Source organism: Rhipicephalus sanguineus, chromosome 9 (assembly GCF_013339695.2).
Source record: "Rhipicephalus sanguineus isolate Rsan-2018 chromosome 9, BIME_Rsan_1.4, whole genome shotgun sequence".
Classification (NCBI taxonomy): domain Eukaryota; kingdom Metazoa; phylum Arthropoda; class Arachnida; order Ixodida; family Ixodidae; genus Rhipicephalus; species Rhipicephalus sanguineus.
Genome location: NC_051184.2, coordinates 5,822,744 through 5,839,328, shown reverse-complemented (window position 1 = coordinate 5,839,328; position 16,585 = coordinate 5,822,744). Strand labels below are relative to the sequence as shown.

The window sequence follows — 16,585 nt, the reverse complement described above, 5'->3', positions numbered from 1 at the left end:
TGAACGTGCTTCTAATGGGAACGACGTTCCTTTCATTGGGCATGGCATATTTCGTGTAGGCTGCTCGCTGCATGGTAATGCGGGAAAATTGTGACGCATACGTACACAGCACACTTATGTGGCATTAGCCCAGTACCTCTAGAGCGCCTTATATCCAAGCGCTAGTTTCGGCTCTTTCAAAACTGAAATGACACATGATACATTAAAAAGATGAAAAATCCATGAACAGTGGGCGTCTGGAGTCAACATTTCGAAAAGTGGTCTTGTCGTCAAGGCAACAACTTCTCTTGCTGCGTCGAAGAAGGCAAGGTCACTTGTTGAAACGTTGCCTATAGCAACACCCCCTATATTCAAGGCTAGTTCATCTTTTCAGGCCTTCATCTCCTCCTGGACTGCTGCCTTATACGATACACTAGTGTCACTAATGTATTCAGTCTCGTTCCACATAAATGTTGCTAAGTCAAACATTCTTGCTTATACGCTCTAGTTGTTCAATAAAGCCTAATAAAACCGAATTTTTGTTTCAGGTATCACGGGGCGCAGCCTGATCGCCATCAGTCCGAGCAAGGCCAAGATCAAATCCAGGAAGAAGGCCAAGGCGCCTGACCCGCCCCAGCAGCTGTCCAGCAGCCTCCCTAAGGACTCCGACAGGCCCCCGAGCGGTCGAACCTCGGAGGAGCCCGGAAAAACAGTCTTTTCCAAGTTTAAGGGACGCCGGGTCGACGGCAAGTCGCCGGCTCCGACGCCTCCCCCGCCTCCGCCGCCCCCGGACTACAACTCAGATGACAACGTCGTCTTTCGCCCCGGCAGCAGCTACGAGAAGAACCGGCGAAACGTTGAAAAGTGGAGACTCTCGAAGACGGACCCGGCGAAGACAGAGGGCGCTGGGCAGAAGAAGACGTCTTCGAACGACGGTCCTGCGGCCAAGACAGAGCCCTCCGTACTCGCCAAGGACTTCAAGGAGGAGCTCCTGGCCGTCGCGAGGCGCAGAGCTTCCAATGGCTTTGCCCGCAGAGTGGCCGAGGAGAACGGGCGTGGATCGAAAACGCCGCCAGCCTGTAATGGTGACCTGAAAAGCCCGAAGTCTACGCCCAAGAAGCAGTATTACTTTTCAAACTTCGACGCGCTCAAGCTCAAGGACGGCTCCGTACCCAACGGAAACGTTAAGAAGACAAAAGCCGACAAGGGTACGCCGAAACGCGAGAACGCGTCCCTGAATCCGCGTAGTCTGGCCGCGATCGACGACCATTCTCAGGGAGAATCTAAAGTCATCGAGTACATCTTGAACGATTCGAGCCGGTTGCAAGACCAGTGCTTCGACGTGAGTCAGGATCCCGAGCATTACAATCATGGTAACCGAAAAGCTGAGAACAGACAGCGTAACAGCCATAGTCCCGTTCCGGCTTGGCCAAAACATCAGTGGCCTCTGGATAACCTCAGTGGTGGTGGAACGTCTTCGGCCAAGTCATCTCTGTCCAGCAGCTCGGACCAGGACCTCAATGTCAACATCCAGCTCAGGCCCACGCTCCCCAGGAAGCAGATGGACATACCACGCTTTTCACCTACTGATGCGTGGAGGTCATTGTGGGCTACGGACAGTCCACAGGCGCGAAGAAGCGAGAGGTTGCGTTCAGAAGCCAGCACCGACGACGGTGACGTCCTGGAAGACCAAATCAGGCGGGTCAGCCGCGTGATGGCTCCAAGGAGAGTGATGGCCGACCGCTGCGGCGACTCAGGTATCTCTCCCGACGCAGGTAGTCCCCTGTTCATCCACGACGCCATCGATGGCGCGCCTTTCGGTCCGGGTCCCGGGAGGCGATCGGAGGGAGTAGGGAGGGCGTCGCCTCCTGACGGTGTCCGAGACGACCACTGGGTGCCGAAAGAAGACCTTATGGACGACTCCGACTCCGGCAGCGTGGGCCCCACTACGTCGGGACTGCAGGAGAAGCAACCGCATGGTATGCTTGGCCTCCAGGCCAAGTTCACCATGCCGGCCCACATGTTCCTCCCCTGGTCTACACCGTCGGCGACAATGAGGACGGAGGATTCTTCTGACCAGAGCAGCAGACCACGGGGACGGCTACGAAAGAATCCACGCATGTTGACTCCGACCGCCGAGAACTTCAACAGCCTGCGCAACCTGCGCAAGGCGTTAGGTCTGCGAGGGCGCGACTACATAGGAGACCGGCAGAATGGTGGCATCGACTCTAACTGGTCCCTGAGCCGTAGCGCTCCCAATTCCCTCAATATCGTCGGGGACATCGACCTTCGCCGGTCTTCCGAAGAGTCCGCGACACCCGAGGCTGACGAGAAGCCCAAGGAGAGTCCCGTGTGGCGCGACAACTCAAGGAGCGAGTCGGCCCGCAGGACGTCTTCGTTCAGTTTCTCGAGGGAAGGCCACGTCATGTACCTGCCGGAGTACGAGGTGCGCACGGGTACGGGCTACAAACCGGTGACCAACAACAAAGGCAATAGCAGCAACCGCCCGTCTAGGTTCGACAATAAGAAAGTCAAGAAGTTTACCTACATGAGCACTGTCAGGAAGGAAGAGCGGAAGAGACTGGAGGAACAGCTGGCGCAAGAAGTTGCGGAGAAGGAGAGGCTCCGTGAGAAGGAGATTCGCTGGATGAATCGCGTCGAAGAGGAATTCCGCAAGCAGAGGGACAAGGAGAAACTGGACATTCGGCACCAGCTGCGAATTCTCAACCTCGAGTCAAAGAAGGGCGACGGTCAGCAGAACGGCGACTTAGTCAACGGGGACGAAGCGGTGTGGAACAGTTCCGACCACAACAAGGATGTTTCAACCAATGGCGCGGGTAAATGGGTGCGGCGCCGTGATTCGGACCACCACCAGATGAACGGAAACGGAGGAGACTCCCGGAATTTCAGTCCACCTCGACCAGAACCAGAGGGAGGCCGGTCGTCGGGAGACGAATGCCGCAACTCGCTCGAGAACTACAACCCGACCGCCGTGGTTCCAGAACCGGGCAGGCATTCGGCGCCGGCCAAGAAGCGAATATACGACCAGATATCGCGCGTCATGCGCGGAGGCGACAACGCCGACAAGTGCAACGGTCACTCGGCCGACGACAGGCGGTCCCTCTCGCCGGCGTCGCAGGTGGGCGGTCGCCCTACGAGGAACCGCAGTTCGAGCCCGACCAGACGAAGAAGCTCTTCGTACGACGACCGCAAGGTGGACCACGCCATAAGCGTGTTCAAGAAGGAGGCGCTTCAGAGGACGAATAGCGGCAGGACGTACGAGTCGCATTCCAACTACATCTACAGCGTTTCCCAGAAGAAGGTGTCAGACGTGCCAAAGGAGGGTCGGTACAGGCCTCTCGAAGATTCAGACAGCATGAGCGACGAGCTGCAGCGGTCGAGGGCCGACTCGAGGCAGAGGCTGCCTTCCGGTGTTGACGTGGCGGTGAAGCGTGGTGGTGGTACGAAGCCACTGTTGACTGTTCAGCCTTTTGGTGCCAACAAGGGGTACCGGCCCGTGCCTTTTGGACTGAGGCAGCAGCACGAGGCGCGGCCTAACAGATAGGCGTAGGTGAGCATGAGTGTCCTGGCCTTTGTGTGTGCTGTTGGATGTCAGTGGCTATTGATCAGTGGTTATTGAGCTCAGATTTGTAGTGTCATCGCCAAATGAAGGAAAACGTGGGACCTCGATTTTGATGAACCGTGCACGAGACAAAGTAGAACCTTAGTTGGTTGTGCATAGCTGTTGATCGCAGCGCGCTACTGAGACACAAGAAGCGCAAGGAAAACTTTGGTACGAGCAGGGCAAGCGCGCTTGCGTTTTTTCTTGAGTGTCAGTATAGCGCGCTGCACTCAAAAGCTATCTTCATGAGCGTTGGGCAGGCTTATATTACTCGGGAATTTTTGCTTCAGAACGAAGTACTGATTTACGCGAACAAAGCGACAATACCATTCTTGACTGTGGTACGAAATGTGCCAGTAGTTTCCACAGGTGATTCCTGTGGATTTCTGAATACAGCAGTGCCGCTGGGAAGCATCTGCAGGTAGGCGGGGAGTGGCGCCAAGTCTTGCGAGAGTCCCTTGGTAATACGTAGCCCGGCTGTCCCATGTCTCCTTAGACACAAACTAGCAGTCGTAGTGATTTTGTGTTAGAAGATAAACAGTAAACAACTGGCAGCTCCTCCTATTTTTCTGTCACATTGGACACCTAAACTACATCACCTATAGTTGTAATTCGCTGGTTATTGAAGTTGGTTGATGTACGTTTGGCGGGAGATCGAGCAGTAACCACTACAGGTTGCGAAAGTTAATTCTGCGCCACTGGTCGACGATAAGTTAAGCTACACCGTTAACTTAGGTGTTCGTGTAGTTAATGTGAAAGTCTTCAGGTTGTTTGATATAGCTAACATGAGCTTTCAGGCGTTGCTATGTCGTTACTTGCTGCTGACCATGTCAGGCCGAGCATGGAGGTTCTCAAAGCTAAGCAGCATGGTGCCTTATCATAGGCGTGCGCGCAGGAAGGGGGAGGCGGCAGAGGTACGCCCCCCCCTCCTAATCATCAAAGGGGGTCAGTCTTCCCCAGACATTTACACTGTAGGACCTGTCCTCCAGTAATACCCCTCCCCCTCCGCCCTAATGGAGAACCCTGTGCGCGCCATTGTGCCTGATTATTCTTTCAGATAGGCAATCTGCAAATACCTAGGGATGCCGGTTCTCTTGTTTGAAACTGAAGCTAACACATCACGCAGTGATGCAGTGATGTGCTTATCTCATGCTTTTGTGCACGTATTCGCTAAACTCTTTTCATTACATTCTACAATGATGGACACTTCTTTGCTTACCTCTGTAAGCTAGTTTTCCTGTACCAAAACAAGGGAAGAAGGAAATATATTTATTGAATCGAAACCACCTTTTTCTGGTTAACTTCCTTGCTGTCCTTTACTCACCCTCACCCTCTCTTTCTCTCTCTCTGGTTCCGTTAAGCTGTTTATGTTGAACAGGACTGAGAGATCGGAGATCGAGTAAACTTCTCTTCTGTCTTTTTCCAGCAGTTGCCAGCTGCCCTAGTGTGTAAATGTTGAACTGATGCCCGTGCGTTGACGACTTCTGTCCTAGGTAAGCATTACATCTCTGATCACGTCAGTTACACGACAGTGTATGACTATATTTGGAATGCATTGCCAGTCTGAGTAGTCTCAAGGGTAATAAGTTGGTTCGAAGTCCATCATTCACAGTGCACTCTAATCCCGGTTTTCCTCGCAAGCAAGTTGGTTAAGAAGTTGCGGTCACTGAGCAAGTCGAGGTGAAAACTCAGTGACGTTTCGGGACCCGTACGGGTACCTTGATTCATCAAGCAATCTGTACGGACCACGAAAGATCTCTCTTGTCACTGGCGTAGCCAAGGGGGGAGGGAGTTATGGAGGGGCTCCAACCCCCCTCCCCGCCACGAAATTTCTTTAGTTTTGCATGTGTATATATACACGCACACAAACGAACACACGCCCGAACATACATAAAGAGCAGTTGACCCTGCTCCCACCCACCCCTACCCCGAAAGGAATTTCTGGCCACGCCCGTCTCTTGCGTTTTCACCTAGACTTGGTCAGCGACACCAAGTTCTTCATCGTCACGGTACCTGACAAGACGAACTTTCGTCGATCTCTTGACTATAATATGCAAGTTGGTTGTTTAACTCTCATGAATGTTGTTTCATTTTCTTTCTTCCAGATGGAACCTTCTAACACTCACATCTGAATTCGTGCTGCTGCATTTCAAGAACCGACATGCAGCGCACCTCTAATCACTAAACAAAAAAACAAGAGGCAATGAGATTTTAAACAGCATTTCATTCTTGTTCGTCACCGACTGTGCAGAGCGAGCAGGACGGTTGTGCACTAACCTCTCTAATGGTGCTGTAACTTTTTCGAATTGCATGTACATATTTCCCAAGACTCGGCGACGCATCTCAGGGTGCAATTATGAAAACGACACAAGTGCCTTACGAGGGGGAGTCTGAGAGACATTAAAAAAAAAAAAGAGAGAAACAAAATACATTCACGTGAGCATACTCAGAGACGGTATTCTTTGTACACTTTGTTAATAAAATCTGTTCACGTCGTAAAATGTACGTCTTCCACTGCCCTTGCTTGAAAGGGAGCCAGACGGCATCTGTCCAATTGCAGCGCTCGGTTTTTCGAGTCCAAGTTGAGCGAAGTTCCCGGGAACCAGCATGTGCTGCAATGACGTCACAGTGAGTATCAACTTGAGAGCTCGCGTTCCATATTGCATTTCCAAGAGCGTCCGGGCCTCAAACAACGGGAGTGCAAGGGCTGAAAAATAGGCATCTTCGGCAGCAGTGGCGTAGCCAGAAGTCTTTATCGGAGGTGCAGTTCAACCACTCTTTATGTGTTTACGTGCGTGTGTTTAGACTTATATGCACACGTATGTGTGCGTGTATACAGGGCGTCCCAACTATCACGCAGCATGATTTTTAAAAAGAGGAAAGGCGTTCCGCGAAGCAAACCTAGATATAGTTCCCCGTAGACTGGAGTAGCCACCACTAATTTTTTTCTTAATGAGACTTAATTCATTGGTAATTTTAATTATTGGTAATTTTAAAATATGAAAAATAACGCGTGACTGCGCTCCCATCCGAAAAAAAAAAGAAAAAAAAAGCAGTGCCCTCAAATAAGCGTACTTTAAGCAACTGCTCTGCCTTTCGACCGTTGGCAGAGACAGCGTTCCGCACTTTGACAAGGGGTACAGGTCCAGCCCCATCAGCATGCGTCGCAATCTTGCAGGGAGTCTTTCCACTCGATTGTACGCCACTATATCATTATCCAGATCTCAGGGCCGACTATTCTAATTGATAACGCTCCAGGAGCGCTGCTCCGATTACGGCCTGACTCTGTAAGACCAAATCGGCGCGTTTCTTCGGCCGGGAAATGACAGATAGGGCGATCCATATTTATTTCCTTCATACTGGCTACCTCACAGTGAGCCTGTTTGAGGGCGCAGCTTTCTGACGCGCTCAGCAGTCTAGTCACGTGTCACTTTCCAGATTTCGCGGGCTTTCTTTATCAACCGGAAGAAACGAGCGCGCAATTAGTACGTTGCTGGAAATATCGCAGTTAAATGTCATTTGAACATGCCAACAGTACCTCATTGACATTTTCATAATTCGGTGAGTGCTTGTCGAGTTACAAATGTAATTATGTGTAATTAATTACACTTCATTAACGGAAAAGATCGAAGTGGCTGCTCCAGTGTACTGTGAACAATATAGGTTTGCTTTGCATAACGCAGTTCCGCTTTGTTTGAATCGTTCTGCGAGATAGTTGGGGGCGCCCTATATACGCATGCAATTGAAAATTTTTGGGAGGGGGGAGGAGGTTGAACCTCTCCTCTCCTTTGGCTAGCCAGTGCTCGGCAGCCATTATCGCCAAAAACCTGCGATAATCGTGAAGCATGGCCTCCGAGAGTTTCTGCCGGCGCGCAATCTCTGAGGCCATGCGCCAAGCTACATAGTTACCGTGACCGCCGTGGACGCCGTCACGTGCCCGCGATCACGCTGAAAGTAAGCCCCGCGCGTTAGAAGAAGTAAAATAACGCAAGGTCGTGACGACGTAACTTCTTTTCATCATGCCATCCCTCCCTGCGTAGCCAGGCCTCGGACACTCCGACTAGTTTCGGTATTGGAAATAAGGCGTCGCCATGTGAGCGAAAATTCAGCAACTTTTGCATATGTGGCTTTATAATTCCAACCTGCGCATCAATAAAGTAAAGTTATGCAATTATATGCAGAACTAAATCTTGTTCTTGGCTATTTACTTTTTTTAACGCCCTATATATTTATTCAAACGCTTCATTCGTTAAGGGCGGCGCTTTCGCTCTTATCTCTTCAGCTGTCATTCCGCTCGTCTGCTCCTGCCTCTTTCACTCTGTGCACGTGTAGAATTTTTCTAGTATGCCTTGAAGGTGAAAATACTGATATCTGTGAGTGCGAACGAGCTCAAAATGCCAGAAAAACTGCGAAAAAGACACAAGGCGTGCTGCGCTGCTTTGTGGTGCGACAACTCGGGAAGGAACAGCAGAGCGAAATTTTCCCCCGTCCCAGCGGACGACAGGTAGGCACACATTTTCTCGGTCGTTAGGAAGAAGCAAGCGCTATCCTTAACAAAAAAAGCTACAGGGCGAACCAAAAAGAAAAAAAAAAAACCCACTTGGCTGATCTCTCCGTCATAGGAATCGGAATAACGCGAAAGTGAAACGCAACGTTGAAACGCACGTGCCTTCGCAAAAGTATACATTGTTTTCACGTGACGTTACAGACAGGTTCTTTGCGCTGGGTACCTCAGCATTGCGGCCACCGTGACTTTTTTACCTCATTAGAGAGTGTCAGTTCCGGGGAGGACTGCGCACAGAGTCGTTCGGTCCCCGCTTTCTTCTGTTCGGCAGCCGCGCCTAAAGCCCCTCCATCGCGTCTACGGAAAACGCATGGAGGGGCTTTAGCCGCGCCAAGGGGGAACACAAAGGAACGCGAGGCGGCACCGGCACTAATCTTATGTCATCGTTTTTTTCTCTGCGCGTTCGAGTAAGAGTTCACGCAGCATCTCAACCAGCTAGTACTCCAAGATGGCGACCATGGTGTCGTCAATTAAAACTATGTGTAGTGCTTATTGTGTAGTCTATTGGTGTTTTACATGCACCCACGTTGACGCCTAGTGGCACGTCTCCATCGCGCCCACGATTATGATTTAACCGTTGTGATAGCTGAAGTTGTTAACATATGCATTGACATAGCGTACGAATCCCGCGCAAGGATGTCATGGTACTGGATATGCACTCCATCATGAATTAAGGAGAGAAACGGCACGGTGTGCGCTCCTTACGCCTATGCTCATGTATAGACTACCACACCGCGCTTCAGCAACACGCGAGGCAGAGGTTCGTATAGCTTGAACCGCGAACGGTAGCGTTCACGGGCGTTCCACGTCCCGCTGGCCTCTGTCTCGCTCCACCAAGACAGGACAATCGCCCGTCGACATTGCAGCCTTTCTGCAGCGCTTATTGCACAGGAAGCAGTTGGCGGCGGAGAAACACCGTTGGTGCTTGTGGAAGCTCCACTAGTCCTACAACGAGCCGTCACACGCTAACGCGAAGCGAAAGGCAAAGAACGTAGCTGCGTGTAGGGTTACTACCCCATGCTAGCGCTGCCAGCGTTTTTCGCTGGTATCGAGACGCTTTAACCATGGCCTCCGAGGGTTTGCGCCGACAGGCTTCTCGGAAGCCACGCTTTAACTGCGTGGTCGCCGAATTGTTCTCTATCGGCCCTAGTAAGTGTCATGCCGCAATACTGCTCTTTACCGCTCACCGACGGCGGCACCGGCCCGCCAAACAGAGAGCCCCGTGCGAGAGAGATGTGTGAGAGATCTAAAGCGCGTTTGTGGCGAACTGCGCATCTGCCTCGCTGGCTTAGTCGGCAGCGCGCCGGGCGCTTATCGTCGTGGACCGAGAGGCCGTAGGTTCGATTCCCGGCGGCGGAACCTTTTCTTTCTCATCCGTTAGCGTCCATTTTTATCAACGTCATATCCGTGACGGAAATACGTCACTGAAGTCTTGGTGGACCTTGGCATAAAACACTTTCGTGTTAAAATTTTTCGCTGTTCCTTTACAGTGAATTTCGTTTTTGTTGGTGCAGCACATTTTTCAGTGTTGTAAGCATGTAAATAGGGGTGTGCGAATATCAAATTTTTCGAATACGAATCGAATACGAATATCCACCTTCGAATATCGAATCGAACATCGAATATCAAAGGAAAAATGCCTCCACAGTGACAATATTTTATTTAGCATGTAGCTATTTGAAAAAAAAAAAAAACATTAACAGCCTGACTGGCAACACAACATACACTGCTATCTCCAGAACACAATGTCCAGGCTAGCACAATGCACATCACAACACAAGCAAATATCACGGCAGAATGAAAGTAATGACTAGGTGTTATCATGAAAAAATGTGATTTGCTCCACATGATCAGGCAGCAGGCGCTCCCTTCTAACAGAGACGATTCCCCACCCCACCCCCCCTGCCACTGAAAAGGCACGCTCGCTTAGAACAGAAGTGGCCGGTATAGGGAGGTACATGGGGCAAAGCTTTGCCAGACTAGGGTATCTGAAGGTGCCTACAGTCCGCCACCAGTCACACGGGTCTCTGTCTTTCTTCAGAAGTGGTCCCGCATAGTGAACGAGTTGTAGTGCGGCACGTTACGGCCGCATAATATTGAAAATGTACGGTTACATGATCGCCAACAGCGCCGCACGTCGGAGATGCACCAGCAATAAATCATACGTATTGGGGCGCTCGTCGCAGGCAGATATCGTGCCTCCGTGTACTTACGATGTTTATCGCTCCTCTCGGCAACGTTTGTAGCGATACGAACGCGGCAGAAATGTGGAAGACGAGTTATTTTATGCATGATGATCGAGTCCCATATTCAAATTTTTCGAATATTCGAAGTTGTCGAATATTCGAAACTTTTCGAATACACGATTTTCGATTCGAATACGAATATTTCGAATGTAATATTCGACGAATATTCGAAACTTTCGAATATTCGCACACCCCTACATGTAAAGCTACTTGTCGACAGTTTCTCGTGAGCCGATTGATGCCAGCTGACGCACATACTGAAATTTCGCTTCAGTATCATTGTGCTAGCGGTTGCTCTTGTTCTTTTGCCATGAGAAGAAAGCTGGCAAATTGTGTTTGCCGAATGTGCTTAAACGCTTCTTCGATGAACTGGTTTGGCTTTAGAACATTCCGACGACCAGCTTCTTGTAGTGGCATTACCACCTTTGAATTTTCATTAACACGAAAAAAGCCCCAAAATCATTTACATAGCAGTGACCGCTTGCATTTCGTGTTATGAGAACTTTGAGTTACCTGCGCGACGGCGGAGCTGCGTTTCGCTTTTCAACCTGTGCTAGCACAGCCAGTCTTTGGAGATATCAAAGTGCTTGGGGGGGACTACTACCTTAGTCGCAGAGGCAGTCGGCTGAAGCGCTTCAGCTGCCTAGGCGGGGCCTATCCGGACTTCCTAAGTTGTATCCAACTATAATAGTACGAAAAATTCAAATCTAGCCCTCAGTGCATGCCGTGTTCCATTGGTTACAATGGAACGCTGCGTCACGTCAAGGGCGGTCGACAATTGTAGGTGGTGTCTTCAAAGCAACAGCACCTTCTTTCACACTTTTGTTGTTCCACTGAGTGCAGAAGTGCACCCATGCAAGAAAAGTGTCCGAAGGTTTTAGTAATGATATCTTTTAGAGATACGGGCTGTTTAAATTTATTTTTAAGTGTTTACTGCGAGCACTAAATATTATTTAGAATATTTAGTACCGTAGCCTTCGAGATTACCTCCAGCCGAACGCGTTTCAACAGCGCGTGGCCGGACTTAATCGCCGAGACGAGGCCACACGTTATTATCATGATCGGCCTCTACCTTCTAGCACAATGCTCGTCCGTTGCGCGCTCTCTTTGTCCTCTTCATCTTCTGCTCGCTCCCCGAACACGTGCGCCCGGCTGACTAGCTAGATGCTAGACCTAGCTAAATAAACCAAGACACGCTATGACCAAGCCAAGTCATGCTAAGAGTGAGCTTATTAAGCCATGTCTTGCTAAAAACATGCCAATTATTAGCATGCTCACCTTATAATATGTCCTAATATTCATATTAGGACATATTGTTCTGAAAGCACTTGAATATAGAGATGAAAATGCGAGTTTGACAGAAAACGGTTTATTTTGGAAAACTAGCTCACACTAGCACAGAACTCCATTTCAGGAAGCAACATTTCAAAATTTAAATAGAAGTGAGACAGTTACACAATGCACCAAGTTCACACCGCTTTGTTTTGTAAAGTAACAAAAAAGTGTAAAAGAAATGCAGTGTAGTTTCAAGTAGAAAAAAATGTGACGCACGAAAAAATATTTGAAGATAAACACACGCCATTGCACTCCAGTATTACCACAGAACATGCGACAGGATGACGTGCAAACATTCTAGTGCTATGAAACACCTTTATGAGAAAGCTACAGCTCTTACCCCACCTTTTCGAAAAACATGCAACATGCAGAAATGGTCTCGCAAGGAAACAGCCAAAAAGCAGACGAATGTAACCTTTAATTGAAAAGAAAAAGAATACTATTCGTCAACTCTTCTGAGCAAATTGTCTATTAAGGTCTTTACACAAAAACTGCTAAAAACATTGACAAAAACCACGTTCACAACAACAAAACATATTTTTTACAGTTTCTGCTAACTACACGAGAACAAAACTGGCATGTGCACATGTCCACTTTGGGTATAAGTCAGGCAAAACTCTGGTGAAACAGTACACATTTCTGCGCCAAGTAGGGTTAATGCAACTTTGCTGGTTCAAAAGGTTTTTACATTTCTATTTACACAATGCCCGCTTCCACTTTCATTGCAGAGCTAGAGTTGCCAAATCCATGGAAATCAAAAAAAAGTTTAGAGCATTAAAAAAACCTCACAATAGCTACAAGAATTCGGCTTGCTAAAATGGTTGTTCGTATTGGTTAAGCAAATGCTTGCAAACATTCAACTAAGTGTAAGAGCTGAAGTTTCCCTTCGAAAGCACAGCAGAACCTCGATATAACGAACATCAATACAAATGAATTACCAGATATATAACAAAGTAAAGATTGTTACATAGCTGTGACAGTGTAACAGATATGCATTTGTAATGAATATGGAACATAATGGAACTACTTTTGTGTCATGTGCGACTTCGTTATAAAGAGTTTCGACTGTACACACATATACCTTTGGCACACGGCTAGACAAGCAAATATGTGCAGTGAGGACGACACACTAACCACTAATGCACAACCTACTTCAAGCGATGTAAAAAAGTTCCACTGATGGAATATTTTTAGCAGGATAAAAAAAAATCACAGTTATATATAAAGGTTGTTGACAAAAAAGTTGTCACTTGCATTCGCCATTAAACGCTGCTCTTCCAAAAGCCGGGAACTCGCTTTTAATTCCAGAAGCACGCCCTGTCACAACATTTCACTGGCCCCAAAATTTACATGACAAAAGCACACATGGGGGAAAAGCATAAGGAACCCTGTTTGCGCAAAAATGCACTGTAAGTAGGAATTGATCAACTAACTCATTTATAGCAGGTTCATTGATGGAACGTGTAATGTGCTATCAGTGGTCCAAGCAAAGGAATACCAGTGCATGTAGACTGCACCACTTTAAACATATTGCTGCAAAACAAAAGTTGACATCAAACAGCTGCCAAAGTTCGATGCGTGAAATGAACAGATCAAGAAAGGACAAGGACGGCCTCCTCAACCACTGCAATTATGCATTTACAAAACAGCACCATAAAAGACAGACTTTGCAGGGCACCAGGAACAATATGCGTGAGGAAATGCCCACTTTGAACAACAACAAAAATATGGCAACGGGGGTAACACAGTTGGACTTAGAAAAATGAAAAAGAAAGGAAAAGACCTTTCCACATGATGACACAAAAAGGAAGTCTTGAAACGGTCATGACAAATGAAGACAACGTTGTGTAGAAGGCAGGAAAAAAATGCAATAATCTAAAATGGCTCAAATACAAAATAAGCATGACACATAGGCAAGCATGAACATTACATAGTGAAGAGTCTCTAAGGCCTAGCTGTAAAGAAGCCATCCAGCCAAAAAGTGTTGAAACTAGCACACACAGACATGAGAAAGGACAGAAAGGGCTAAGAAAAACTATTGCGACCAAGTTAAGAGTTAAATGCCCGCTGGACTGTCAATGGACTATTGAACGCTTGGTCACACCGGTCTTACTTCCCGAACAGTTGGTCACAACTCCGCGGAATGGCTTTGCCACGGCTGGCTGAGTGGTCAACAAAGCAACCAGGGGAACTTTTCTATGGCCAGTAATTGTAAGGATGAGCTTACACTAACGCTGCTTTTTGGTTTTGCGGAAAATTTCGAATGAGGAGTATGTGGTGTCTTGATTTCTCTCTTGTGCCTGTGTTTGCACACCCTGTCTCTTCAACATGAATACCTACCAACTGGCTCAGCTCTCTGTTATTTGAAGAGTACGTGTTTTACAAACAGGAAAGCTTTCTAAGTCACTCTTTCCTAACACTAAACACCGCACAGCATTTGTTCATACTCCATGTCTCTGCGTTGCCAACTAGAAAAAGCAGATGGTGCACTCAAACAGTCAAAATTGGAAGTGACAGCAGCTGAAATTCAGTCCTGCTGTGACAAATTGCCCTTCGACAAACTAATTCAGTCAAGCCACAAGCGACTTCCTTTCTGCAGGCCAATGTTATACCGTGGTTAGCTCAGCGGATTACCTGTGGCTAAACTAACGCTGGAGAAAAGTTTCCTGCATAATTTTCTCTCTCATTTTTGGTATTGTCAATTATGAGTCTTAGGGCTGCGTGGCTGGCATTCAGTATTTTCGGTCGGTCAGGGGGCCACCTGGCAGCAAATATTTGGGAAGCACTGGTTTGAAGCAATACTGCGAGAATACACCTGTTCACGTGACCGGTCTTGCAAGCGTTGGGGCAGTAAACATGAAACCTTGATTGTCCTAAAAGCCATGAAGGAGAAACAAACAGACAAATGAAACAGTTGGAGGGCTCGGATGAGTTGAATAGGTGAGAAACTAATCCAATGCTGCCTTCTTGGCAAACTCTGTCAGTGATGATGACTCTGTAGGCTCTGTGGGCACAGGCTCTGTAGTGGTAAGTCGGCTGAACTCGATTTCTTCCTGGCTTGTGGAGTGATCTGGATCAAAATAGGAAAGTAAGGCATGCACTTTTTCTACAAACTTAAAAAAAAAATTATGAGGAAAACGCAACTTGTGAACCAGAACACATGACAAACAAAATTACAGTGTTCAGCAGTATTTTTGCTTTAGTAACAGCAGCAAATAATAATACTGCTGTTAAACGGTTTTATATGCAAGTACATTCAGCTGAAAGTGCGAGAGTAGATGATGTCCTTTTACTTCCATATCGTCACTTGTCATCTCTGTGCACGTGGGTGTTCTTTTGATCAGTCTTTCATTTAAATATGCAGTGTGAGATTGCTAAATGGTATCATTTACAGAAAATAGAAAACTTTCAGTTTGGTTATGACCATTTGAGACATTTTTGCCTGATATTCGTGTTCTAAGCAATCTGACGACTTCGCTGTTTGGATGCCTCATAAATTTCTTCAGCTTTGCCAGACATTTGTTGTGTGCCCAGTATGAATATGAATAATCAGAAACGCAAAGACGAGCACATTGAAGGACCACACCATGGACAGCACTCTGTCATGCTCCTGCCTAAGACGGCCATGTTTGTGAGCATACCTGTTATAGCTATATAGTACTAAAATCCCTTTCTATCTGTGTAAAAGTGTCAGTCGCTGCTTCCCATGACTGAAAGAGAGGATTTCCTCTTTTAACAAAACTTGTGAATGTGTCCCGCATACAAGTCGATGGCACTGTGCAATGCGTCACCGCATGGCAAGGTAAGCTTGCTTTACAGTGCTAAACTGCTTCTTGAACCAGTTCCGTGTTGTCAATTGTCAACTGGTTTGTGAACCATTACAAATTCTTATTTCCCAAACTGCAGCTGAACTGCAAAGATGTCTGAACATGTTGAACCCGAGCCCGAACTAAACCAGCATTTCTTTCGGTTCGTCACCCTGCATTTGATACAAGAATTTCTTCCTCATATCAAATATGCATCACAAGCAAATATTTTACTACTGATGTTGGACTTAAAACTTTCATATTCATTTCGGTATATGTTCAACAAGTCATTAGACCTGTGTTCACTATATTGAAGTCTGACTGTGAGCTATAGTGAAGTATGACATTGCTCCAGTAAATGTCTAGTAAAAGAAGGCAACTCATCCGCGATCTCAGGTGCAAGAAAACGAGGAAGGAACAAGCAACACGCAGAACAGTAAAAGAAGCTCTTCGTAAAACTGATATTTGTAAGGAAACGGGACACAGCTGACAAGGGAAATGTGCTCACCAGCGGGGGTCGGGTAATACTTGTGAGATGGTGCGTACAGGACAAGCAGCATGAAGACGTAGAGGTTCCACATGCCATAAACGCCCGTGAAGAAAGCAGACGTGAACTCCAGGTCGATGTCGTCATCCCACTTCCAGCGACCCTCACTCACCTGCAATAGCAGTGGGTGTATAAGCAGTCGCCCCCTAAATACAGGAACAAGTCTAGCAACATAGACTGCTGTTGTCTTGGAAATGCGTAAACAAACATCCCTGTACTCGTTTATTCAAAATTCAGGGCACCATTGGACAGAGAATGAATTCATGTTCCCGGTATTCTAGATAAAAAGATTTGTGCAGCTTGCACAAAGTCGCGCAAGGCTGGGTCACAGCAGAGCTGGTGGACTGGTGGTGGACAAATTGGCACACACACGTGTTCTGGGAGCGAAGCAGAAGAGGAAGAAGAGGATGAAGATGATACTTTTTCTATGCCACATGGGAAACTATACATGCTGTACTGTACTATACACGGCTATGCTTTCTATAT

The 16,585-nt window shown here is 47.6% G+C and overlaps 2 protein-coding genes across 6 annotated transcripts in view; one reads left to right on the top strand and one right to left on the bottom strand.

Moving 5' to 3' along the window:
* The window catches only part of LOC119404495 (uncharacterized), a 156,706-nt gene extending 150,604 nt beyond the window's left edge, over positions 1–6,102 (top strand). For 3 of the 4 annotated variants that reach the window (XM_049418900.1, XM_037671011.2, XM_037671012.2), the window contains 3 exons: positions 528–3,550; positions 5,028–5,094; positions 5,707–6,102. In XM_049418900.1, coding sequence (XP_049274857.1) covers positions 528–3,544 — 3,017 coding nt within the window. In that variant the 3' untranslated portion in view covers positions 3,545–3,550; positions 5,028–5,094; positions 5,707–6,102. The remainder of the gene's footprint in view (positions 1–527; positions 3,551–5,027; positions 5,095–5,706) is intronic. The other variant, XM_037671016.2, reaches the window with a different exon arrangement.
* A 7,959-nt stretch (positions 6,103–14,061) lies between these two features.
* LOC119404491 (protein wntless) overlaps positions 14,062–16,585 on the bottom strand; it is a 30,211-nt gene continuing 27,687 nt past the window's right edge. For both annotated transcript variants that reach the window (XM_037671005.2, XM_037671007.2), the window contains 2 exons: positions 16,061–16,211; positions 14,062–14,816 (listed from right to left, as the gene is read on the bottom strand). In XM_037671005.2, coding sequence (XP_037526933.1) covers positions 14,695–14,816; positions 16,061–16,211 — 273 coding nt within the window. In that variant the 3' untranslated portion in view covers positions 14,062–14,694. The remainder of the gene's footprint in view (positions 14,817–16,060; positions 16,212–16,585) is intronic.